Source organism: Furipterus horrens, unplaced genomic scaffold (genome assembly GCF_987537825.1).
Source record: "Furipterus horrens unplaced genomic scaffold, mFurHor1.1.pri manual_scaffold_13, whole genome shotgun sequence".
In the NCBI taxonomy this organism is placed as follows: domain Eukaryota; kingdom Metazoa; phylum Chordata; class Mammalia; order Chiroptera; family Furipteridae; genus Furipterus; species Furipterus horrens.
Window position 1 is genome coordinate 55,705,670 of NW_028327183.1, and position 24,680 is coordinate 55,730,349.

General features: G+C 52.2%; 1 protein-coding gene and 1 pseudogene across 2 annotated transcripts; both read left to right on the forward strand.

Moving 5' to 3' along the window:
* Positions 1–2,599: 2,599 nt before the first annotated feature.
* Positions 2,600–6,882, forward strand: LOC149995467 (leukocyte immunoglobulin-like receptor subfamily A member 6; the record flags this gene model as incomplete). Its single annotated transcript, XM_090261175.1, has 7 exons — positions 2,600–2,645; positions 2,861–2,896; positions 3,056–3,340; positions 3,492–3,803; positions 4,022–4,303; positions 4,590–4,889; positions 6,748–6,882. Coding segments are annotated over 7 exons (1,383 nt in total), but the record flags the coding sequence as incomplete, so codon positions are not given.
* Positions 6,883–9,583: 2,701 nt separating this feature from the next.
* LOC149995468 (leukocyte immunoglobulin-like receptor subfamily A member 5) lies at positions 9,584–22,447 on the forward strand (annotated as a pseudogene). The gene is made up of 6 exons (XR_016507866.1): positions 9,584–9,617; positions 9,737–9,772; positions 9,957–10,241; positions 10,386–10,688; positions 22,051–22,098; positions 22,248–22,447. The product of XR_016507866.1 is annotated as a leukocyte immunoglobulin-like receptor subfamily A member 5 (transcript).
* Positions 22,448–24,680: the final 2,233 nt, after the last annotated feature.

The following is a 24,680-nucleotide window of genomic DNA, read 5'->3' on the forward strand; positions in this document are numbered from 1 at the left end:
GGGTCCTCATGTCTCGGGCGCTGCTGCTCCTCACGACAGCCATGAGAGCTGAGCTTCCAACTTCTCTGCGATGAGGAAGATAGAGCAGAAGTTACTGGTCAACACAGATGGTCAGTAAGTTCACCATGTTGTAATCACAGCCTGTGAACTGTCCTCTCCTGGTGCCTCTGCCCAGCGCGTGGAGGTGGAATCAGTGTCAGGTGAGGAGTCCCTCACGCACAGAGAAGGGCAGCAAGGAGGAGTTGGGCCTCAGCGGACGGGACAGGAGAGACGGAGAAGGTATCCTGCTCACAGACACGAGGGAGTCAGAGAGAGGAAGTGTGAGGGGGACACAAACACACACCCAGCCCAGGGCGGGGTGCCTTCTGCTGAGGGTCAGGCCACAGTATCACCACGGCTCCCTAGCTTTCTGCTCCTCCCTGGGGTCCTCAGTCCTAAGACAGCCCCATGGGCCCCTGCAGGCAACCAGGGCAGAGATTGGATGGGCCCTCCATCTTTCCACCGCTCCCCTCATCCAAGGGGTATGCCCACATCTCTGACTCCAGCCCTTCTCTCTGGGACCAGTTCACCACCACCGTCCTCTCAGCTGAAGACCCAGGACCTTCGGTGGGTGTGACCCTGTCACCCTCCTCTCTGGCCTCCTGCAGAACGCCCCCCCGCGCCCAGCAGAGGTGTTTTCCTCTCGGGGACCTCAGTGCACCTGTCCCAGCCCCTCTCCTGCACGGAACCTTCCCACAGGGTCCCCTCGCAGCAGCCACACCCAGTCTCTCCGCCTGACGGTGCCTGTTGCTGACGAGCGGGCTGAGCCCAACTCTCCACGCCAAGGAGAGCCCCCTCCTCCCTGTAGACGGCAGCTTTGTGTGGTATTGGGAACTGTAGCCCCACTGTGCGCTACGCCTTGCAAAAGGCCTGTAAGTCTCAACCGGAAAACTGGTAAAGCTGGAAGCAGGCAAGACCTAATATTTGCACCAAGGGTTCCCGTGGGAAGTCAGGCTTGAAGGATGTACATGACGCTGTGAAGCTTGCCCTGCTCTGTGTATCTCCTCCTTAACATAAAGAAAATGTCCAAAATCACACGCCAAAAGAAATGTATGAAAATCTGCACCTGGTCGTTCTCTGGCACGAGAATCCCGCACACCTAGACCTAAACCAATCACTGTGCTCCTTCCATTGTTATCTGTAATCCCTCGAAGTTAATAGTAGCCAAAGCCTTTGGGGTTAATTGGTGATCTGTGTATCCTGACTCTACCCTTCTCAATAAAAGGCACAAGGAAAAGGAGTTCAGGCTTTTCTCCTCTAGAGAGAACTGCCACCTCTGTTCCTCCCAGACAGAAATCAGTGCCCAGGTCAACTCAGTTCTCCCCACTTATGATCCTGAAACCTCTGCAGGACAGAGAGTTTCCACCAAGCCGGGGCGCGTCCCCATATCTGCCAGCAAACCAGACCCATCCCAGTGACCACCTCCCCTTCCCAGACCCTCACACCTGGGCTGTGACCACATGGTGTGTTGTCATGGCGCCCCCTGAGCCAACCTGCTAAGAGCAGAGGCCTCGGCACACGTCCTAGACCAGATAATGACAAACAAGTTTCTGTGGCCTTTCACGCCCCTTCAAATGTACTTCTGTTGTGGGGTTTGTGTTAGGCTTTCATGAGAAATGCTCATAAACCGCTGAGAGGACTGAGCAGCTCATTCCATGGGGGTGAGAAGGGGTTGGAGCTTCATCAGTTTATCACCCACCCCCACCCGTGCGGTCTGTTCCCCACGGAACAGAATGTTCTCGAAGCAGCCATCTGCTCACACACCCCAGTAATGAACAGGCTTCCAATACCTTAAAGACAAGCCCAGGAGCACCTGCTGGGAGCAGAGGCCCATGTGACAGGGTACAGCACTCGCTGGTGACTACAGGTCTGTAGAAGAATCACTCCCTTCCTCAGCGCCCTGTGCTGCCCCCCAGGGTGTCCCGGTCCCTCCCTCACCACCAGGTCCCCACACTCCATGACTAAGGTGCCAGAGGCCCCTGCTTCTTTCTGTCCTGTTTTTCTCCTCAACAAATTACCAACGACACCCACATCACCCACTGCCTACACACTGTGCTGCCTGGTGTCACTGACCAGCACTGCATGTGTCCAGGGGGGAGAGGTCACCTCCCCCAGTGAAGTTCATGCAGGACAGGCAACTACTCAGGAAACATCCATTGGTTGCGGGGTTGGAGAAAAAGGGGAAGCAAATTTGCATTTAGAGTCTGGGGAAAGGGAAGTGAAATTCCCAAGGTCACGTGGGTTTGAGAAAAGGAAGTCGAAGCTACAACAGAAATTGGGCTGCTCCTGAGTCCTGCCCTGTGTCCTCTCCCCTCCTGTCCCGGGACAGGTGTCACCCTCTGGATTTGGGTTCCCATGAGGTGGAGGCCGGACGTGTGGGGTCTGCTGAGACACATTCTGGTTTCAAACTCCCAGAACCTGCTGTCTTCTCAACCAGATAGCAGCAGGGAAGGAAACTGTGACTCGTCCCACAGTCCAGGACCTCATCACACCCTGTGTGTCTGTCTGTCCTGCTGGGCTCTGTGGGCCTCATATACCATCCTGACCACTGGGAACCCTGGGAGACAGCGCCATGACCCCGACGCTCACTGCCCTTCTCTGCCTCGGTGAGTTTGGGATAAAAGGGAAGGATAAGGCCTCACACCTCCCAAGTCCTCTTCCCCAAAGGGACCCAGGACTGAGGACACTCAGTGGGGACAGAAGTCCTGGGGGAGGAGAGGTGTGCTCACCCCAGGTCTGACCCCAGTGCTCAGGGGCCAGAGCAGCTCTGGAGCTCCTGTGTGTGCGGAAGGGGGACAGTCTCACTGGGACTCTCTTCCAGGCCTGTTTCATTGCCCGTGGGACCAAGTCCAGGCCGGTGAGTCCTCCCCCATATTTCCTGCTTCACCAGTGAGCAACTGGGGGCACACAGCGGGTATAGGCTGATGGGGACAGTCTGGGAGGGCCCTTGGAGTGACAGCTGGGGAAACCGAGGGGACAAAAACATCCCAACACCCCAGGTCTGCTTTCCTTCCAGGAGTCCTCGCCAGGCCCTCCATCTGGGCTGACCCAGGCCCCGTGGTCAGCAAGGGGAGCCCTGTGACCATCTGGTGTCAGGGGTCTCTGCAGGCGGAGGGCTACGCTCTGTATCAAAACAACAGCACTGAGCCCGTGGACACAAGGACCCCACAGGTCCCCAACGTGAAGACCGGGTTCTTCATTCAGTCCGTGGGCGCACACCACGCAGCACTATACCAGTGTGCATACAGCACTGGGCACACAAGGTCTGAGCGGAGTCACCCGCTGCTCCTGGTGGTGACAGGTAAGGGGAAACCCGGGTCCCCTCCCCACTGCGGGCTCCTCCTCAGAGGCTGAAGGGAACAGTGTGGCTTTAGGGACCTCACCCCTCAGAGCCCACACCTGGGGAAGGTGGGGTGATGGTCCCTTTACCTCCTGTCCTTCTTCTCCCTCAGGAGTGGACGAGGCACCCTCCCTCTCAGCCCAGCCAAGCCCCGTGGTGGCCTCAGGAGGAAACGTGACCCTCGTGTGCAGATCATGGAACATCACGGGCCCTATGTATCTGCTGACGGAGGGAGGGGCTGACCCACCCCGAAGCATGAAACCGGAATGGAGGTACTCTGCTGGGAGGTGGTGGACCCAGGCCACCTTCCCTGTGGGCCCCGTGAGCTCCTCCCATGGGGGGACCTACAGATGCTACGGGTCTCCCAGCTCCTACCCCAACCTGTGGTCACACCCCAGTGACCCTCTGCACATCGAGGTCACAGGTGAGGTGGCCCACACTTGTCTTCAGTTCTTTCCTGTATTCAAGTAACTGATCTGAACCTTGTGCCTAGTAGAGCCCTGGGGGTCATGGGGTCAAGGACACTGGCGTGTTGGGGACAGACCACAGGGGGAGGCTCAGGGAGGGACCAGGAGAACTGTCCCTGCGGCCCCGTGGGTGGTGGGTGTGTGTCCCCTGGGTGCTGACGACCCCCCTCCCCAGGCGTGTACAGGGCGCCCTCCCTCTCGGCCCAGCCGGGTGCACTGCTGCTGCGAGGAGACAGCCTGACCCTCCAGTGTCGCTCAGAGCCCGGCTGTGACAGATTCGCTCTGACCAAGGACACGGGGCCCCCAGCCCCCCAGCGTCTCCATGGGCAGCACAGCCCCGACTTCCCCCTGGGCCGGGTGAACCTCACCCACGGGGGCCAGTACAGGTGCTACTGTGGCCACAGCCTCTCCCACGCGTGGTCGGCCCCCAGCGCCCACCTGGACATCCTGATCGCAGGTGAGGACCCTGTCCGGCCCTGTCCTGTCTGCTGAGGGCTCAGCCCAGGGTCACCGTGGTGGTGTGGGGTGCAGGTGAGGGACCTGGAGCACTGGCTGGGATGGGCTGAGGTCTACAGGGAGGAGCGAGGAAGGAGGAGTGTGGGTCATGGGGATGAAGAAGAGCCACCCAGAGTGACAGAGTGCCGGAGACAGTGTCCCTGGAAAACAACATATTATCTCAGCTCTGGGCCAAGGATGGGTCATGGAAGTGACTCTCTGCACATCACACCCCTTCTCTCCCCCAGGACTGTACATAAAACCCTCCCTCTCAGCCCAGCCGGGGCCCTCGATGCCCTTGGGAGCAAACGTGACCCTGCGGTGTGGATCCGAGGTCAGGTCTGACACCTTCCACCTGCACAGGGAGGGGTCCCTGGATCCTCCCCAGCAGCTTCGTCTGCAGGACACGGCCGCCCCGTCTCAGGCCAACTTCGTCATCTTTTCTGTGACCTCGGGCCACAAGGGGACCTACAGGTGCTACAGCTCACTCAGCACCTCCCCCTACCTGCTGTCACAGCCCAGTGATGCCCTGGAGCTCACGGTCTCAGGTGAGGGGTTCTTATTTCTGTCCACTGAGCGAGCAGACTCTGTCCCAGGAGAGCTCTGGGCTGGGATGGGGAGAAAAGAGAAACAATGAACTCATCGATAGGGGGAATATCACCCCATAAAGAGACAGAGAAGATAAGGTGTCCCCCCTCTCTAGGCCTCACCCCGTCTGAGGATCCAGGAGGTGCTGGGCGCGTGCATAGAGCAGACTAAAGAGTGTGAAGGGCCAACATTTGGAGAAAGTAAATAGGACTGTAAGTGACATGAAGAGGCAGCACAGTCCCACTTCCTCCTCTGGTTCGTGATTCAGGCAGCATTTAGGGTTCACAGACCCTCACCCACATGAGCAAACTGTATGTCTATGGGGTAGCGGAGTGCTCCTAGCCAAGCAGACACACAAAGTCCACCTGTCTTGAGCTAGATTCTGAGTTTATGCTTCAACACATCACATATTTACAGAAGGGTTTGTTTCTAATATCCCGGGGATTACGGTGAAAACTTAAGGATGGGACCGCATGTCTCAAGTAGCGCTGAGGTCACTGGGTCCTGTGTGGTCAGTGTGGGAAGAGATGCATGAAGGGGAGATGCCCCGCTCAGGTGGGGAGGAAAGAGTGGGTGCCATGCCTGCCTCTGTCCGTGGTGCTGATTCCAGGGTCCGGCGTCATCCCGGCGCCTGTGCACTGAGGCCCACAGGGGAAGACAGAGTAAAGGGGCCTCTCGTTTCTGGGTCAGGGTGATTGAGGATCCACTGGGAGTCTAGGCTGAAATGGAGTCAGCTCATCCCCCTTGAGACGGTCCCAGTGACAAAATTCTACCGTATCTGGGACTTGGTCCTCTCATGTTTCAAAGCAGAAGCCTATTCTGCCTGGTATTTAAAAAGCTAAATCAGTTGACAGAATTGGTGCCAGTGAACCCTTGTGGGATATACAACACGAGTCCACTCTGAGCATGTCCTTTCTCCTCTGGGGACCAATGTTGTTACGTGGACGTGGAGAGGGGACAGGACTTCTGCTCAGTTTCCATGAAGACCAGGTTGTCAGCTGAACCGGGTCATTTTCCAAAACACCTCTCATAAGAACTCATACCAGTGCCCCTTCCCCTGCCAGAGTTCCCTGTCTTTCCTGGAATTTTATTTGTCACATAATCAGAGTCTACCTTGTGTGTACAGAGGCCTGTACATTCATGCAGGTATCTATCTAAATATTTTATTTTGTCATTTTGCTAGTTTCTTATGATCTCCTATTAGACTACAAAATGAATGAACACTTATGGGTTATGTTAGTGCACAATCCAAAAAATTTGTGGATTATACATATTCCATCATTTATTTTTGAAAGAATGATAGAAAGAAGAAAGAATTGTCACATGGAAATTATAATTCTAAGTCACAAATAAAAGATGCTAGCTGAGGTAGAGTAATGAAAAGGCAGACCCAGCTCTTCGTTTCTTCATGTCCTGATTTTCAGAATAAATTACAGTCCCCCAAGTTCATCTTTTCTTTCTAATAAAATGCAAGGTAAGACACCCAAGATGCTCGCCTCAGGGACAGTGATGGGCACTGTTAGTGTAAGAGACCCATTTAAGATCAGAAGAGATGACAAGCATTTCTATATTTCCTCACTTATATCTTATGTTTTCTTTTCCTTTGGAGTAGCTGCACTCTGGGTTGATCCAAAACTATTCAGATTACAAGACTAGAGAGTAGGAGAAAATCTCAGTTATGGGACTACGCTCAGGGTGTCAAACTCTGTCAATGAAATGCAGGTGCCCTGGTGGACATCCAGGGGAACTCGGGTGATTGGAGTCTGCCCTGACCTCTATGACCTCTTTACCCCCATTTTTTTGCTTCCCCCCTCCAAGACTACACAGTGCAGAATTTCATCCGCATGGGCATCTCTGGCTTGGTCCTGCTGGCCCTCGGGGTGCTGCTGTTTCAGGCTCAAGACAGTGAGAGGAGGGCCCACGCTGCAGTGAGGACGTGAATGCAGAAGACAAGTCCACCATTCAATGAGGTAGATTCTTGAAAATAAATCTTGTTGAGCAGGAAGTTCTCAAAAATATGTGGAGCACGAAGTGAGGGACCTGACTGTTCAGAACGTCAACAGCAGTACAAGTTGTTGACATGATGAAATACGTCTTAAGCGTTGCCTGTAGAGACTCTGGTGCTATTGAACTGCAGACGGGTCCTCCCAACTATTACTGATTTTCTTTGAATGATTCCCTTCCCTTCTCACTCCAATGATGTGAGGCTACATGTGTGTCTGCTTTGGATCCGCACCTTCGTGCTCTGGTTCCCTTTCCCGTGTGTGAGTCTACATGCTTCCTTATTTCTATTAGGCACATCCCTCAATGTAGACTTCTCTTCAGCTCAGAGCACAGTCTGTTTCAGAGAACTGAATACATGGATACAGGTAGAGTCTACTTTAAAACATAGCATCCTGATTAGGACAGATAAATCTGAAATCATTCCTAAAAATGTCCTCTGGACCCAACGAGCCCTTGTGTCCTCATCAGATAATAGTTTCTTCAGAAATGCCATCTGTTTGAATGAGCACATTGATGTTTGAAGTCTAACTCAGAGAGTGGACTGTAACCCAACTCTCTGAAATAATAATTTTTTAAAGCCTGGATTTGTGCTCCCTGGCACTGCGTGTGCTCTCTGCTTCTCTGCAAAACACCCAGCTGTTAGCCTCTACGGCTGTAGCAGATGCCGTCCTCACCACGTTTTCCTGAAACTCCCCATATCCATGGGATTCTCTCTTTCTAGTCTCCCTGTATCTTATTGTCTAATTCCACTCCCCCGTATTGCACCCTAAACATTTCCCCATTGCTGCCTTCCAGTTTCATAATTGTATCTTCAGCTGCATCTTGATTTTGATGGAAATAATATTTTGAGTGTTATTTCAAAATTTTTTTCTACCTCTAAGATGTTTGCCTAATTTGATTCTAAAATTCCATATTCTTCTATAATATAACCCCTGTTGTTTGAAGAATACAACTGTCTCCTTTATTTTTTCAGAAATCTAAATATACAATAAAAGGACTATCCCCTGTCCCTCATTTTCTGTTTCCTCAGATATGATGACCCCCGTTACTGACTCTGTAGACAGTGCTCACACCACTGTGAGTCTGGGTCCATTCCTGCTGACACTCACCTCAGCTCATACACCTGGTTCTCCACACACAGTCCCTCCCAGGGCTGTCCTGGCCTTGGGACTGAGAGCGGGTGGAGAGTTTCAGCTACTCTGCCCCATGACATTTGCTGCTGAAACTTAGCATCTGACTGGGATGTGCCTGGCAGGGATGACTCCAAGGTGAGCCTCACACTAAGACCTGGACAGACGCCCATGTCAGACTCGACTGGATTGAGTCTGTTTCACACACACACACACACACACACACACACACACACACACACACACGACGTGACTCAATGCTGTGACCGGGCACTGCATCAGTGGGCAGAGACATCCCAGATGGTCGAGAGGGCCACAGAGCTTCCAGTTTGCACCTAGCAAAAGACCTTCTCCCTGCTGAGGGGACACTAGGGTACCTGTCATGCCCACACAGGGGCAGGAGCCTTTATTCTGGGAATTCCTGGTTACAAAGCGGCACCCAGCTTTGGCCTCCTTTCCCTGTTGTGGTTCCCTCTCCATTTTGGAAACTTTCGTTTTTGATTTTGGTTTTGGTTTCCTCTGAAATGGCATCAGCTCTTGAGTGGGCACAGCCGTAGCCCACCTTAGACTGTGGGGACCATCACCTGACTTCTCATGTCTCATCCCAACACCTTCATGGGATCTGAAATGAACAAGGATGGACCCCGCCCACCCACACAGGAACGCTGACCCCAAACCTCCTCTGAGGACGGAGGTTCGTGACATGATGCCAACAATGAAACTGTAGCTCAGGGACTGATGGAACGTGAGCGCTCAGGTCACACAGGCCGTGGACCACGGAGGAATATTTCAATGGAAATCAGCTTTGTCCCCCAAATGAAAGAAGTAACCCACTCATTGTGCCATAAATGAAGATGGGGCCACAGCATGAAGGGACAGCTCTTCTGAGGGACAAGGGCCCTGAGGGGCAGGATTACTCTGAGGTTGGTTCTCACGGAGGTGGGGTGGATCATTTTGCTACAAAAAAGGAGAAGTTGGATTGAGGCTGTTATAGGAAGGAGCCACACTCTGGGGCCAGGGGGAGGGGGATGTGTTTCCTTCCACTCCTTCCCTGCATGTGCCCTTGGTGCTCATGGTCACGGTGACACTGGACCTGCCTGCACAGCGGGAGGGGGACATGTCTCTGTGGTCTGAGCTCTGCAGGCACAGGGACCACGTCTTCCTGAAGCACCTGCAGGGCCCAGGTGACCACTGTCCACGGGGAGGACACACAGGCAGGTGCTCATGGATGGCTGAGGGGCAGGAGGCCCCGTGGGGTAGACTCTGACCTGGAAGGACGTGCCCTGGGGCACCTCACCTGCAAGGGGCATCTCAGGAGGCTTGGGATGTTTCTGGCTCCATCATGGGAATGCGGGCCGGGCTCCTGGGGAGACCCTGTTCCCCTTCCTGACATAGTGCTGACGTGACACCCCGTGACAGGGAGGGCCACCCTCCAGTGGCCACACCCTGTGCGTCTGTCTACCCTGAGAACACCGAGGCCGCTTCCTTCTGCACAGCAGGGTCCAGAGAGAAGAGACACCATGGCTCCCACCCTCACAGCCCTGCTCTGCCTGGGTGAGACGTGAGGAGCGGGAGGGGGAGCCCTGCTCTGCCAGGACCCAGGACTCGGGGCTCACAGGAGGAGGGTCCTGCTCAGGATTCAGGGCAGGTCTCTCACAACGCCTCTCTTCCAGGGCTGAGCGTGGGCCTGAGGACCCCAGTGCAAGCAGGTGAGTCTCCCCAGGTGTCCCAGGTCTCTGTCCTCACTGGGACAAGGGGCCACATTCTTGGACGTTGGGGGTGGAGAACAGCAGGTCTGGGCTGACGGATGAAAAACATCTGAGATGTTCAGGGCTGACAGTTGGGCACTGGGGTTGGGAAGTGACTTCTGACCCAGCCCCTGACTCCTTCCAGGGACCCTCCACAAACCCACCCTCTGGGCTGAGCCAGGACCTGCGATCCCCTGGATGAGCGCTGTGACCATCTGCTATCAGGGGACCCTGGAGGCTGAAGAGTACCTTCTAAATAAAGAGGGAAGACCAGTTCCCTGGGACAGACAGAAGCCACTGGAGCCCAAGAACAAGGCCAAGTTCTCAATCACATACTTGACAGATTACACTGCAGGGATCTATCGCTGTTACTACCTCAGCCCTGCTGGCTGGTCAGCGCTCAGTGACCCCCTGGAGCTGGTGGTGACAGGTGAGAGGACACTCAGGGGTCCCAGCCTCAGGCTCTGCCCTCAGGAAGGGGGTGTTCTCAGGGTGTCTCCCCCTCACAGCCCAACCCTGGGGGACAAGTGGGAGGTGTGAGTCCCATTTAACACGCTGCCTCCTTCTCTCCTAGGATTGCACAGCAAACCCAGCCTCTCAGCCCTGCCCAGCCCTGTCATGACCTCAGGAGGGAACGTGACGCTCCAGTGTCGCTCATGGGGGGGATTTGACAGGTTCATTCTGACTAAGGAAGGAGAGGACAGGCTACCCTGGACCCTGGACTCACAGCGACAGCCCAGTGGGCTCTTCCAGGCCCTGTTCCCTGTGGGCCCCGTGACCCCCGGCCGCAGGTGGACGTTCAGATGCTACGGCTGTTACAGGAACACGACCCATATGTGGTCACAGCCCAGTGACGCCCTCGAGCTCCTGGTCTCAGGTGAGGACAATTCATCCTGACCCCTGAGTGACTTAGTGGGGAGGCAGGTCTCAGGGGCAGCCCTGGTGGCCGGTCAGGGGAGGAGGTGCCAGGGTTCTGGGCCCAGAGGCCCTGGGAGTGAGAAGCAGTGAGAACGGGAGGCTCAGGGAGGGCGACGGGTCCTCACGGGGCTGCTCAAGCCCCTCCTCCCCGTTCAGAAATCAGCTCAACGGTCACGTCCAAGGAAGACATTCACTCCTGACACTGCCCAGAGCAGACCTGCCTCCTTGCACCTGATATATTCTCCTTCCCTCAATGCGCATGTGTGTGTGTGTGTGTGCGTGTTTGTGTGTGTGTGTGTGTGTGAATCTGACCAGCATATTACATCCGGTGTGGATTCATATATTTGCTATTTATCTGCTCATCCACAGAAAACCAAAAATGCTGTCATAATGACGTACTGACTCAGCACTAGCATTTGTAAATAATATGCATAGATGTCTGTGTGCTTTAATGTCTAAACGTGTATATGTGTGTGTATATGTGCATACATGTAAATTACATACAAGCATAACAAACTCGCAGACATATCCTATGGTAGGCAGTCTTGACTATGTGAAGAATTATTACTGATGGATTAAATAGGTGATGAAACACCAGGGGAATGGGATGAACTTGGTTAAAAAGGGGGTCAGGCCCAGACCCTCAACTCAATAGGCTCCTGACATCGGACCCCAAGATCACCATCCCCTCATCCCAGTACCTGCATCCTCAGCCATAGAATAAGTGGATACTCTCCTCCCAAAGCAATTAAGCAACGTGGTCCTGGGTCCCAGAGTGAAACCAGAGCAGAGCAAAGCTCGATTGAATTGGAGAGAAAACTGTTGTGAACTTGGGAATCCAGCAAAATAGGTTCCACCAGGATGGAGAAATGGGGATCTGCATTCATGTGAGCGATGAGGAGTCCAGATGGGACCTTCCTCCGCAGAGAGAGGTGTCACTAAGGTCGATACAGAGCCTATGTTGTGAGAAGTGGGTATTAGACCTGAGAACGCAGGGACAGGCTGGGGTCAGGTCCCATCTTTTTGTGGTTCTCAGGAGCAGCCGGCACCATCCGCCCATCACAAAACAAGACAGACCCCCAGAGCGGTGAGTGGGAGAAAGTCTGGGTTGAGGAGCTTGGGACAGAGGGTCATGTCCTGTCAGAGGGAGGCAGGTGCCCTGGGTGGACATTCAGGATTCTGGGGTGACTTTTTTCTGCCCTGACCTCTGCAACCTGATTACCCACAATTCCTAGCCTCCCACCCCCAGGACTACACGGTGGAGAATCTCATCTGCATGGGCGTGGCTGGTCTGGTTCTGCTCGTCCTCGGGGTGCTGCTGGGTGTGGCTCGAGACAGCGAGAGGAGGGCCCACGCTGCAGCCGGGACGTGAACACAGAGGGGACGGGCACCGTGAAGAGTGCGGGAGTGTGGAGCCCATCTAATGGCCAGGACGTGGTGAAGGACACTCTCAGCCGCCGCTGGGGCAACTGTCTGCGAATTTGTCTGAGAGAGGAAGCACGGTTTGGGTGCAGGGAGTGTCTGAGGGCCCCTGTGCAGGACTCTACCACAGTAAATGTGTGTTTTCTCTCTCTTTGTCTTCAATGACTCCCCTTCTTTCCTCACATGAGGGTTCGTCCCCTGTGGCTGATTTGAGTCCGCACATTCAAAGCTCCTGTCCTTTACTGTTATGTAATACAGTGCTCCTCATTTCTAATCACTACTTTACCAGATAATTATATTTGTAAGTATATTTTATTGATTATGTTGTTACAGTAGTCCCATTTTTTCCCCTTTGCTCTCCTCCACCCTCACGACTTTTTAAAAGGCGTGACTGCACTTTCCGCCGGCCTGCCGCTGCCGCCATTGCTGCTGCGACCACACCGCATCCTCTCCACCCTGGCTCAACCCCTCCTACCTGTCTGGATGAGTATTTCTTCTTTATATCTTTTTCTGTTGAACTTCTATGTAGCTTGATTTTCTGGAGCTTCTGCTTGTCTCTAGTTTTGAGGTAGTTGTGTTCCTTCTTAGTTGTGGAGGGAGACACACAGATCTATCTAGGCCTCCATCTTGACCAGAAGTCTCCTTTAGCAGATAATCATTGTTGCATCTTCTTCTCTTCAGTTCATGGAAGTTAACCTGGTTTCAAGAAATGATTAAATTAACTAAACCAGATACAAGCCTGGGAACTATAAATCCAATGCCTACCACCCTCTCCCTTTCCCCTCGTCCTCCCTGCCTTCATCAGCTGCCTCATGTGCCATCTCCCCAGAACTGTTCTCACCTGGCATCGACATGTGGGTGTTTGAACGAACCACCTGGTGTGTGCTGCCCTGAAGAAACATGCCATAGGGTGCTCCAACTTGTGACATTTGCCAATTTCTGGAATGTAAATTCCCTCTTTATGGTCAACCCATAATGTCAATGAGACTCCGGCGAATGCAGAGTTGGGAGACTACAGAATTATTGACACCACTGTGTAAGCTGTCTGCCCCACACCTCTCCATGCACCCTGTGTTGACCCGTATCTATAATCTTTTAGAGATAATGCTAATTTCTACCGCAGTGGGATGGCGCCATGTCAGCAAAACTGTGACAGCATCACCCCAGAACATTCCTGCAAGAGGCAAAAGAAAACATATCAGATCTGACGATAGATGAACTCAGAACTCACGTGCACTTGTTGGGGAGGTGAAAATCACTTCAGCCAATTGGGGGAGTACGTTGGAATTACCCAGTGAAAAAGAGGAAATGTAGAGTTGTGACCACAGGAATGTTGACCGGCGTGACTCATGTTATGAAGCAAGCACACATCACAAAACCCCATGACTGATAAAGAAGGATGGGAGGTATGTGCTCACCAGGCGCTACCCAAGGGCAGTGCAAAAGCACAAATTAAATCACCAAGAACAATGCGTGTCAATCTTCAAACGTGGTGGCGGGTCCATAAGAAAAGATTCTCAAAAGAAGGCACGCAGGGTCATTCCATTCCACAACATTCAAAAAGGGACATCATTCATCCAGCAGGTCAGCATACCAGGAGAAACACTATCAATAAAAAGATGGAATGGCACCAGCTGGTGTCGCTCAGTGGATTGAGCACTGGCCTCTGAACCAAAAGGTTGCCAGTTCGATACCCAATCAGGGCACATGCCTGGGTTACAGACCACGTCCCCAGTTGGGGGCGTGCAACAGATAGCCACGTATTAATGTTTCTTTCCCTCTTTTCCTCTACTCTAAATATAAATAAATACAATCTTTTTTAAAATAGAGCCCTGTGCAATCTGTTTAGGTTAAATATAGTGCAGTGTTGGAAGGTTTGCTCAATGATTTTCGTGACTTCCATTTGGTGACTTCTTTTTTATTTTTTCCCCTCTGGGAAGACATCCAGTGGCAAAACATTTGACATTCTTGCCTGTAAATTAATCATCTTTGATGATGTCACAGACCTAGTTTAACTTTCAAATGAAAACAAACTTTAAATAAAAATAAACTTTAAAGACAGTTAGCTGCACTAGTTTATAGTCTACCACTGAGCATTATGGTTTTCTTTGAATCACGATTTTTCTCCTTAAGATTACCCTCCTTGTCATTAAAGGGACTGCATTAAGTTCATTTTTAATTTATCCTGTTTGTTTGCATAAACACAACAAGAGCGGAAAATGATCACATATGATCTTTAAGTCTGTTTTCCTGGAACTTACACAAGGAACATTTAGGGTGACCTTCAGTCTGCCCTTCAGGGCACAGAAGCTGAACCACATACCTGGCATTCAGCCTTGCCTGTAAACACCTGTCTTTTCCAAGTCCTTCACGTTTTCCATTGTGCCTTTTACTGGTTTCTTCTAGCCATCTTTCAGGAAAGCAACTTTCGTTCCTTCCCTGGAAAGATTACCATGGACCGCACAACCAACCAAGGCACCAGGCCTTTTCTTCTCATGGGCTTTTATTACCTTCAAAAGTCAATCCCAGTTCCTCAGGGTTTTTTGGTAACAACCAGAGCCCAGGCATGTCTCCTTTAGGCTTCACATTCCAGTCAGAGTCATGGTCGACAAAACCTCTATTAGCAACCTTTCTTATTAGTTTTATGCAAAGAACCTTATGTCATTACTTACTTCAGAATGCCAAATTTTGGAGGGATCAGGTAGGGAAAAAATATACAGTGTGAAGGAAAATACTTGTCCTTCTAATATTCACTGAACTGGCATTCCCATACTTTACATTTTCTTTTGTTCACTTTCCTATGTGTGAAGTTTTTTTTGGAGGGGGCGGGTTGCTGGCTCATTTATTTGTTTATTTTGCTTTCATTTTTTTTCTACTAAACATTTTTGTTTGTTTTCCCATTACAGTTGTCTCACTTTTTTCCCCATTGCTTCCCCACACCCAGCGCACTCCTTCTCCCACAGTCAATCCCCACCCCATTGTCCATGTTCATGGGTCATTCATACACATTCTTTGACTAGACCCTTCCCCTTCTTATCCCCGTCTCTCCCTCCCCCAACCCCCCTTGTTACTGTTAATTTATTCCTTGTTTACATACCTCTGGTTCAATTTTGCTCACTTGTTTGTGTTGTTCCTCAGTTTTCTGCATTAGGTGATATCATATGGTATTTTTCTTTCGTTGCCTGGCTTATTTCATTAAGCATAATTCTCTCTAGTTCCGTCCATGTTGTTGCAGAGAGTAGGAGTTCCTTCTTTCTTTCTGCTACATAGTACTCCATTGCATAAAAGGACCACAGTTTTTTGATCCACTCATGTACAGACGGGCACTTAGGTTGTTTCCATCACTTGGCTATTGTAAATAGTACTGCTGGGAACGTAGCGATGCATAAGTTCTTTTGTTAATATTGATAGGTACTTATTCATTGTCATTTTTCCCCTTTGTACTCGTGTTCCTCTCTGTCTCTCTTTGTTTCTTCATCTTCTTAAAGCAGAACTTTTAGCATCTCTTGAAATGCTGGCTTCATGGAGACGTATTCTTTTAGCCTTCTTTTGTCTGGGAAACTCTTTATTTCACCTTTCATTTTGAATGAGAGCCTTGCTGGGTAGAGTATTCTAGGTTGTAGGCCTTTGTTTTTCATTGCTTGAAATATATTTTGCCATTCCCTTCTGGCTTGTAGTGTTTCTGTTGAGAAATCTAATGGTAGCCTTATTGGAGGTCCCTTGTATGTTATTAGCTGTTTCTCTCTTGCTGCTTTTATTATTCTCTCTTTGTCTTTCAATGTTGTCATTTTACTTAGGATGTGTCTTGGATTTGACCTTCATTGGGATCCTCTGTGCTTCCTGGACTTGCATGATTTTTCCTCTCATCAAGTTAGGAAAGTTTTCTGTCATTACTTTTTCAAAAAGGTTTTCTATCCCTTGCTCCTCTTCTTCTCCTTCTGATTTCTATGATACAGATATTATTATGTTTTATGCTGTCCTGCAACTCTCTTAAAACCTCTTCATTCTTTTTCAGTCTATTTTCGTTTTGTTGCACTGTCTGGGAATTTTTGTCTACGTTGTCCTCCAGCTCGCTGATCTGATCTCCTGCTTCCTCTAGCCTGCTTTTAATTCCTTCTACTTTGTTCTTCAGTTCAGAAATTGTATTCTTCATTTGTTCCTGGCTCTTATCGAAAGCTTCTATTCCTTCTTCATGCTGGTGTAATGCTCTGTAAATTCCTTGTAGTTTCCCTGGAGTTCTTTGTAGTTTTTCTTGAGCTCGCTGAGCTCATTGATCTTCCCCATAATACCTGTTTTGAATTCCATCTCTGATAGTTTGCTTTCCTCTATTTTACTTAGCACTCTTTCTGGGGATTCTTCCTTTCCTTTTGATGGGGGGTGGGTTGTTTCTCTGTCTCCCGATTTTTGTGACTCTTATTGTTTGTTGCTGCTTCTCAGATTGATCTGCACTTCCTGGATCTGCCCCTGGTGGCGTCAGATCGTGTACCAGTCTGGCCCTAGGCAGCCTGTTGGAGACTTCCAGGGATCTACTACCTTTGTCTGCCTCCTTTACTTGTTAATCTATTCAATCTGTGATTTGCCGTCAGGTTTAAGGACCGAGGGTGTGGCAGCTTAATTCCTGTAGGCGGGGCTTTTGCTTCCCCTCAGGCTGACGCCACTCAGAGGGGAATGGTCTGCCTGCAGTACTGGGAATGAGTCAGCACTAGGATCTGGTCCTCTCTGCCTTCCCGCTGTTTGAGCCCAGGGTAAGTGGGGGCCAAAATATTTTTGTACATGATCCGCTTAAGAACTCTTTTTCTCCAGCTCTTTCCAGCTAGCAAGAAATCCTGTGGTTTTTTGCTTTTCACAGCTGGATACTATTTTACTTTCCACTCTCTTGCTGTAGGTTTGGAAGCCCAGCTGGGGGTTTAGACCCTGCCCTTCTCAGGGGCAACTCCCAGCTGCTGAGCTGTTTCTCATCCCTTCAGCTGCCACCGTGGGAGCCCATTCAGTGCTTTCTCATCTCCGCACTCCCTACTGGTCACGTTGTGACGTAGCGGCATTTTCTGTCTCCCCATGGTTATGAGTTCTCTCCAGCTAGTGTTCAGTTGGTTATTCCAGATGATTTCTCCACAATTAAGTTGTAAATCCAGACTGGTCCTGGGAGGAGGTTAGTGTAGCTTTCACTTACTCCTCCGCCATCTTGGATCTCCCTATTTTTCCCAGATATTTAAACACGCTTACGTTAAAATGAGTTCCATATACTCCTAGTGTTTTCTCAGAAATTTAAGTCCCATTAATGGCTCTGTAGACAGTCATTCACACCACCAGGTGTCGTTTGAAGGGTTTCTTCTTGATGTCCATTCCTGTTGGAAATGAACCTCCCACATGCCCAGTTGTCCACAGAGAGTTTGCTGTCCTGATATTCAGACCTGAAAGGGCTAACGTGCCCCACCCCGTGGTGCGCGCTCCCCAAACTTAGCATCTGACCATGTTGTGCCTGGAAAAAATGGTTCCAGCCCTGGCTGGTGTGGCTCAGTGGATTGAGTGCTGTCCTGTGAATCAAAGGGTCGCAAGTTTGATTCCCAGTCAGGGCACATTCCTGGGTTTCAGGCTGGGTCCCCAGTTGGGGGCAGGTGAGAGGAAACCACACATTTATATTTCTCTCCCTTTCCTTTTCCCTCCCTTCCCCTCTCTCTGAAAATTAATAAATAAAATATTTTTTAAAAAACGGAAAGAAAAAATGGCTCCAATGTGAGCCTCACACAAGCCTGCCCAGACACCCATGTCAGATGACACTGAATTGACTCAGCTTCACACACACAGGGGACATGGCTCAGTGCTGACCATGGGCCATCAGTGGGCAGAGATATCCCAGCGTCAACCCCCAAAGCGGGGGAGGGGGAAACACTTCTTCCAACTGCCCTTTGTTCCAAGTCCTCTCCCTGCGTGGGAGTACCCGGCAGAATTTTTTCTGACCACAGAGTGGAGTCTCCCATTGGATGACCCCCTGCTCATACCAGGCATTGGCGGCCACTCAGCTTTGGCCTGTTTTATTTGTAGTAGGTGCCTGTGATACAGGGAACTTTTACTTCTCCTTTTCTGCATTGAGCCTGGTGTGTATTTCAGAAATTAGGAGCACATGGGGGCTCTTGAGGGGGCCTGTCCATCGTCCACCCTGACTGTAGAGTCAGGTACCTTGACCCTCTCATTTCTCAGCCCACACATCTTCATCGGATCAGGAAATCAGCAAGGACGGGTCCCTCCATGTCCCAGGCACAGCTACCCACAGCCACTCTGAGGAGTGGGGGTTCATGACAACACGTTGCAGGTGGGGAAACTGAGGCCCAGAGACCGAGTATTACTGCTCAGTAACACAAGGGCAGTGGATGGTGGAGGAGCATTTAACTAAGAATGAGCTTTGTCACCAACATGAGCGCATTAACCCACTCATTGTACTCAAGGGGTGAAGACCAGACGGCAGAACGCAGGATGTGGGGACAGCTCTGCCCAGGGGACGGGCTCGGAGGAGCAGGAGTGAGTCAGGCTGGTTTCCTGGAAGGAGTGGGTGGACGCTGTTGCCAAGAAAAAGGAGAAGTTCATGAGGGGCTGGGGTAGAAAGAGAAGCCACACTCTGGGGCCAGGGCAAGGGGCGCGTGTCCTTCCCCTCCTTCCCTGCATGTGCCCTTGGTGCTCACGGTCACGGTGACAATGGACCTGCCTGCACAGCGAGAGGGTGATGTGTCTCTGTGGTCTGAGCTCTTCCTGAAGCATCTGCAGGGCCTTGGTGACCACTGTCCACAGGAAAAACCTGCAGGCAGGTGCTCATGGAAACTGTGGGGGAGAGGGCCCCAAGGGGAGGCTCTGACCTGGAAAGACGTGCCCTGTGGTACCTCACTTGCAAGGGGTGTCTCAGGAGGCTTGGGGTTTGTTTCAGGCTCCATCATGAGAATCAGGGCCGGGCTCCTGGGGAGACCCTGTTCCCCTTCCTGAGAGGCTGCTGACGTGACACCCCGTGACAGGGAGGGCCAGCCTCCCAGTGGCCACACCCTGTGCGTCTGTCTACCCTGAGGACACCGAGGCCTCTTCCTTCTGCACAGCGGGGTCCAGAGAGGAGAGACAGCATGTCCCCCACCCTCACGGCCCTGCTCTGCCTGGGTGAGATGTTGGGGGGGGGAGCCCCGTTCTGCCAGGACCCAGGACTCGGGGCTCACGGGGAGGAGGGTCCTGCTCAGGATTCAGGGCAGGTCTCTCACAGCGCCCCTCTTCCAGGGCTGAGCGTGGGCCTGAGGACCCCAGTGCAGGCAGGTGAGTCTCCCCATGTGTCCCAGGTGCTGTCCTCACTGGGGACAAGGGGCCACCCCGTGAGTGGTTGGGGGTGGAAAAGAGCAGGTCTGGGATGACGGATGAAGGACGTCTGAGCTGCTCAGGGCCGACAGCTGGGCGCTGGGGTTGGGAAATGACTTCTGACCCAGCCCCTGATTCCTTCCAGGGACCCTCCCGAAACCCACCCTCTGGGCTGAGCCAGGCCCTGTGATCCCCTGGGGGAGCCCCGTGACGATCTGGTGTCAGGGGACCCTGGAGGCTGAGGAGTACCGTGTGGACAGAGAGGGAATCTCAGTGGCGTGGGACAGACAGAAGCCACTAGATCCCAAGAACAAGGCCAAGTTCTCCATCACAAACATGACAGAGTACACTGCAGGGAGCTATCGCTGTTAGTACCTCAGCCCCGCTGGCTGGTCAGAGCACAGTGACCCCCTGGAGCTGGTGGTGACAGGTGAGAGGACACTCAGGGGTCCCAGCCTCAGGCTCTGCCCATAGGAAGGGGGTGCTCTAAGGGTGTCTCCCCATCACAGCCCAGCCCTGGGGGAATAAGGGAGGTGTGAGCCCCATTTAACTCGCTGCCTCCTTCTCTCCTAGGATCCTACAGCAGGAAACCCAGCCTCTCAGTCCTGCCCAGCCCTGTCGTGACCCCAGGAGGGAACGTGATCCTCCAGTGTGGCTCATGGTGGGGATTTGACAGGTTCATTCTGACTGAGGAAGGAGAGGACAGGCTCCCCTGGACCCTGGACTCACAGCCACACCCCAGTGGGCAGATGCAGGCCCTGTTCCCTGTGGGCCCCATGACCCCCGGCCGCAGGTGGACTTTCAGATGCTATGGCTGTTACAGGAACACCCCCCAGTTGTGGTCACTGCCCAGTGACACCCTGGAGCTCCTGGTTTCAGGTGAGGGGCCCTGACCCCATCCTTTCTGAGCTGTCAACACAGGGTGGTGTCCCCAGGAGACATCTGAGGTTGGAGTGGACTTAGGGGTCTAAGTGATGGTCGCCCAGCACAGATGTGCCCCTCAGAGACCCTCCCTGTCCTGCCTCCCCTCCCCTTCTCCGGGTTCAGAGGTGACAGAAGGGCAGGGCAGTGTCTGTGGGCCACACAGCAGACGTAGAAAAAGGGTCTGATGACAGCTCCAGGGTTAGTCCCCGACCCTCAGCCGCTTCTGTCCCCCTTTCGAGGACCCCCTGGGTCCCCTGCCCCCCACCCACAGGGCCCACCCCCACAGCTGGTGAGTCACTGAGACCTCTACTCAGAAGGAGCACAGAGCAGCCCTGGGAGCTCTGAGGGTCCATCAGGGGTCTTGGGTCCCCCAGACACTCAGGGATGGGCTGGGTCCAAGCAGCGGGGAGTCAGTTAGAGATGCCGGGAGCCACAAGACCTCAGGGTTCTGAGGCTGCAGGTGATAGTGGGGGGTCATGGCAGAGGGACACGTGGGGCCCAGGCTGGGAGAGGAGCCAGGCTCAGGAGGGGAGAAGGCAGACCCACCTCTCACCCCCATCCTGAATTTCCAGGCAGCTCTGAGGATGGAGGACCCCCCACCACAGATTCAGGTCAGCAGAGCGGTAAGTGGGGGTCTCTGTGGGGGGCTGGTGGGCTGTGGTTCTGGTCCCAGCTCTTCAGCTCCCACGGCGGGGACAGGGGTCCCTTCTCTGCTCTGAGGGTCGGGTTCATGTTTGTTCATCCTGCTTCCCTCCTGCTCACAGACTGCGGTCACATTAGGTGACATCAGGGGTCTCACAGGCTCAGAAAGGCAGTGCCCCAGCCCAGCCTGCCCCCCTCTCTCTAGAATGAACCCCTGACAGCCCCTCCCTCTCAGTGCAGCCAGGCCCAGCGGTGGCTCAGGAGAGAGCACGGCCCTGCTGTGTCAGTCACGGAGCCCAGGAGTCACTTTCTGTCCATGAGATATCAGTCCATTCCCCCCCCCCCCATGTCGTAGATTAACTACTGAACTGGGTAGACGTAGGCCCAATTCTTCATGAGCTCTGTGACCTCAGCCCACAGGGGCACCTGCAGGTGCTACAGCCCACTCAGCACCTCCCCCTACATCCTGTCAAAGCCCAGTGCCCCCTGAAGATCCCGGTGTCAGGTGAGGAGACCCTAACTCTGTCCTTCCTAAGCTCACACTGCACAGGGCTCTGTCTCTCCAGGGTCTGAAGGAGTAATAATTGGGGAGTTTTGGGGACTCCACTAAGGAGGATATTCAGGAACCCCAACAGCAATCCCTCCCCCATGGACCCTGGGACATCAGCTGCTGAGCTAGTGGGGTCTCGGAGCTGGAGGGAAGGAAGTGGATGGCGTCTGCCTCACACACAGGACACAACCATTTCCATATGGTGACCATCTTCCTTACCACCCTTGGGCTCTGTGGGACATTAGCTGCTCCAAAGTGAATCTAGTCTGGTTAACACACCAGAGGCTGAGATCACCCAAGGAGGGGACAGGGAACCTGGCAGAGATGGGCCGGAGCTCATGGAAGTACCATGGAAAGGTTGTAATTTGAGAGGTGGGGCATTGGAGAGCACAGACCCCAGGACGAAGGCCTGCGGTCCCCCCAAGTCCTCACTCACCCCCTCATTCATGATTCTCAGGAGCAGCCGGCACCATCAGCCCATCACAGAACAGCCCAGGTGCCAGGAGTGGGGATCAGGGGAAATCCTCAGTGACGGGGCTGGGGCAGAGGGTCAGGTCCTGTCAGAGGGACGCAGGTGTTCTGGGAGGACAACCATGATTTGGGGGTGACTTCTATCTTTCTTATTTCTGTGATCTGTTTCCCCACAATCCCTAGCCTCCCGCCCCCAGGACTAAACGGTGGAGAACCTCATCCGCATGGGAGTGGCTGGTCTGGTCCTGGTGGCCCTCGGGGTGCTGCTGTTTCAGGCTCGAGACAGCGAGAGGAGGGCCCACGCTGCAGCCGGGACGTGAACATGAAAGGGACGGGCACCATTCAGAGTGGGGGAGCATGGAGCCCATCTGATGACCCAGAACGTGGTGGAGAACAGTCTGGGCTGAAGCTGGGGCAACTGTCTGCGAATTTGTTTGGGAGAGGAAACACGGTTTGGGTGTATGGGGTGTCTGTGGACCCCTGTACAGGACTCTGCCACAGTAAATGTGTGTTTTCTCTCCCTTGGTCTATGCTGACTTTCTTCGTTGACTCTCTGTAACGACCCCCCTTCTTTCCTCACCCCTGTGACACCAGGGTCCACCCGCATGGCTGTCTGGGTCCACACATCTAAAACCTCATGCCCTCTTCCACTTGTAGATGATAAAGTGTCCTTAATTTCTAACCACCACACGACCCAATGCATGTCATGGGGTCTTCATTTCCTCAGATCACAGGAGTCGCCTGTGAGCCACAAGTAAATAAACGGGCAAAAGTAGAGACGACCCTGAGAGATGAATCAAACCACTGCCTCCTGCCCTCTCTGGGCCCCCCGTGCTCCCCGTCTTCTTCAGATGCCGCGTGTGCTTTCCCCAGAACTGTCCTCCCTTGGTGTTTGAAGGGACAGCCTGATGGGGGTGTCACCTTTCAGTGTTACCATGTTTAAGAATGATAGGATTTGTGGAATATTCCAAAGTCTGAATATAAATAAAATGGAATTTTACTCAACCATGAGAAAGAAGAACAAGTAGAAACAGAGGCAGGACACTTGGAGCAGACAGACAGAGGTCAGAGGGGAGGGAGGAGGAGATCGGATGAAAGAAGGTGGAGGGATCAGTCCAGGAACACGCATGCATGACCCACAGACACTGTCGGCAGGGCGGTGATGGCCAGAGGGAAGGGCAGCGGGGGCTGGGTGGAGGCGGGCAAGGGGGGGTTGAAATGGGGACATCGGTAAGAGTGTCACAGTAAAAATAAACAAAAAGCCCTGCCATTTGAGGCAACGTGAATGGACCTGGAGGGCATTTGTTAACCCAGCTTGATCGCACAGAGAAAGAGAAATCCTGACTGATCTCACGTACATGTGGGATCTCTAGAAGCCGATCCGTAGACACGGGGAGTGGCACGGTGCTCACCAAGCAGAGTGTAGGACAAGGAGACGGTGGGCAAAGGGCATCGGCTTCCAGTCATAAGGCTAACAATTTCCCGGGTGTCTAACGGACAGCCTGGTGGTTACACTGAGCTATGCTGTGTTATGTACTGAAGAGTGGTTTAGGGAGGTGCATCTGAGATGTTCTCACAACAAAAAATAAGTGGCAATCATGTGATTTCTTTTTTTAAGTGTATTTTATTGATTATATTGTTGCAGTAGTTCCAATTTTTTCCGCTTCGCTCCCCTCTGCCCAGTACCCCCTTCTTTCCAGCAATCCCACCCCCCTTAATTCATGTCCATGGGTCATGCATATAAGTTCTTCGGCTTCACCCTTTCCTATATTATTCTTAACTTCCCCCTGTCTATTTTGTACTAATCGATTATGGTTCTTAATCTCTGCACCATTTCCCCATTTCTGCCCTTCCGCCTCCCAGCCGATAACCCTCCAAATGATCTCCATACCTATAATTCTGTTCCTACTTTGGATTGCTTAGTTGGATTTTGTTTTTATTTTTTAGGTTCAGCTGTTAATAGTTGTGAGTTTGTTGTCATTTCAGTGCTCGTAGTTTTGATCTTCTTTTTCTTAAGTAAGTCCCTTTGACATTTCATATAATAATGGTTGATGATGATGAGCTCCTTTAGCTTCACCTTATCTGGGAAGCACTTCATCTGCCCATCCATTCTAAGTGATAGCCTTGCTGGATAGAGTAATCCTGGTTGCAGGTTGCCTTTCATCACATTGACTACTGCTTGCCATTTTCTTCCTGTCTGCAAAGTGTCCTCTGAGAAATCAGCTGATAGTCCTATGGGCACCCCCCTGTAGGCAACTCTCAGCCTCTCTCTTGCTGCCCCCAGGACTGTCTTTGTCTTTCACCTTTGGCATCTCAGTCATGATGCGTCCTGGTGTGGTCCCCTCTGGGTCCAGCCCGCCAGGGACTCTCCATGCTTCCCAGACCTGTATGTCCATCATTCACAAGATTTGGGGAAGTTTTCCTCATGTTTTTCAATTCTTATTTTCTCATTCTACACTGGTTGACTGTTTTTTCTTCCTTATGTTCCAAATCATTGATTTGAACCCTGGTTTTCTTCCCTTGACCTTTGGTTTTGTGTGGATTTTTCTTCGTTTCACTTAGCATAGCCTTCACTTCTTCCCTTATGCATTTGCCATACTCAAGCATATCTGTCAA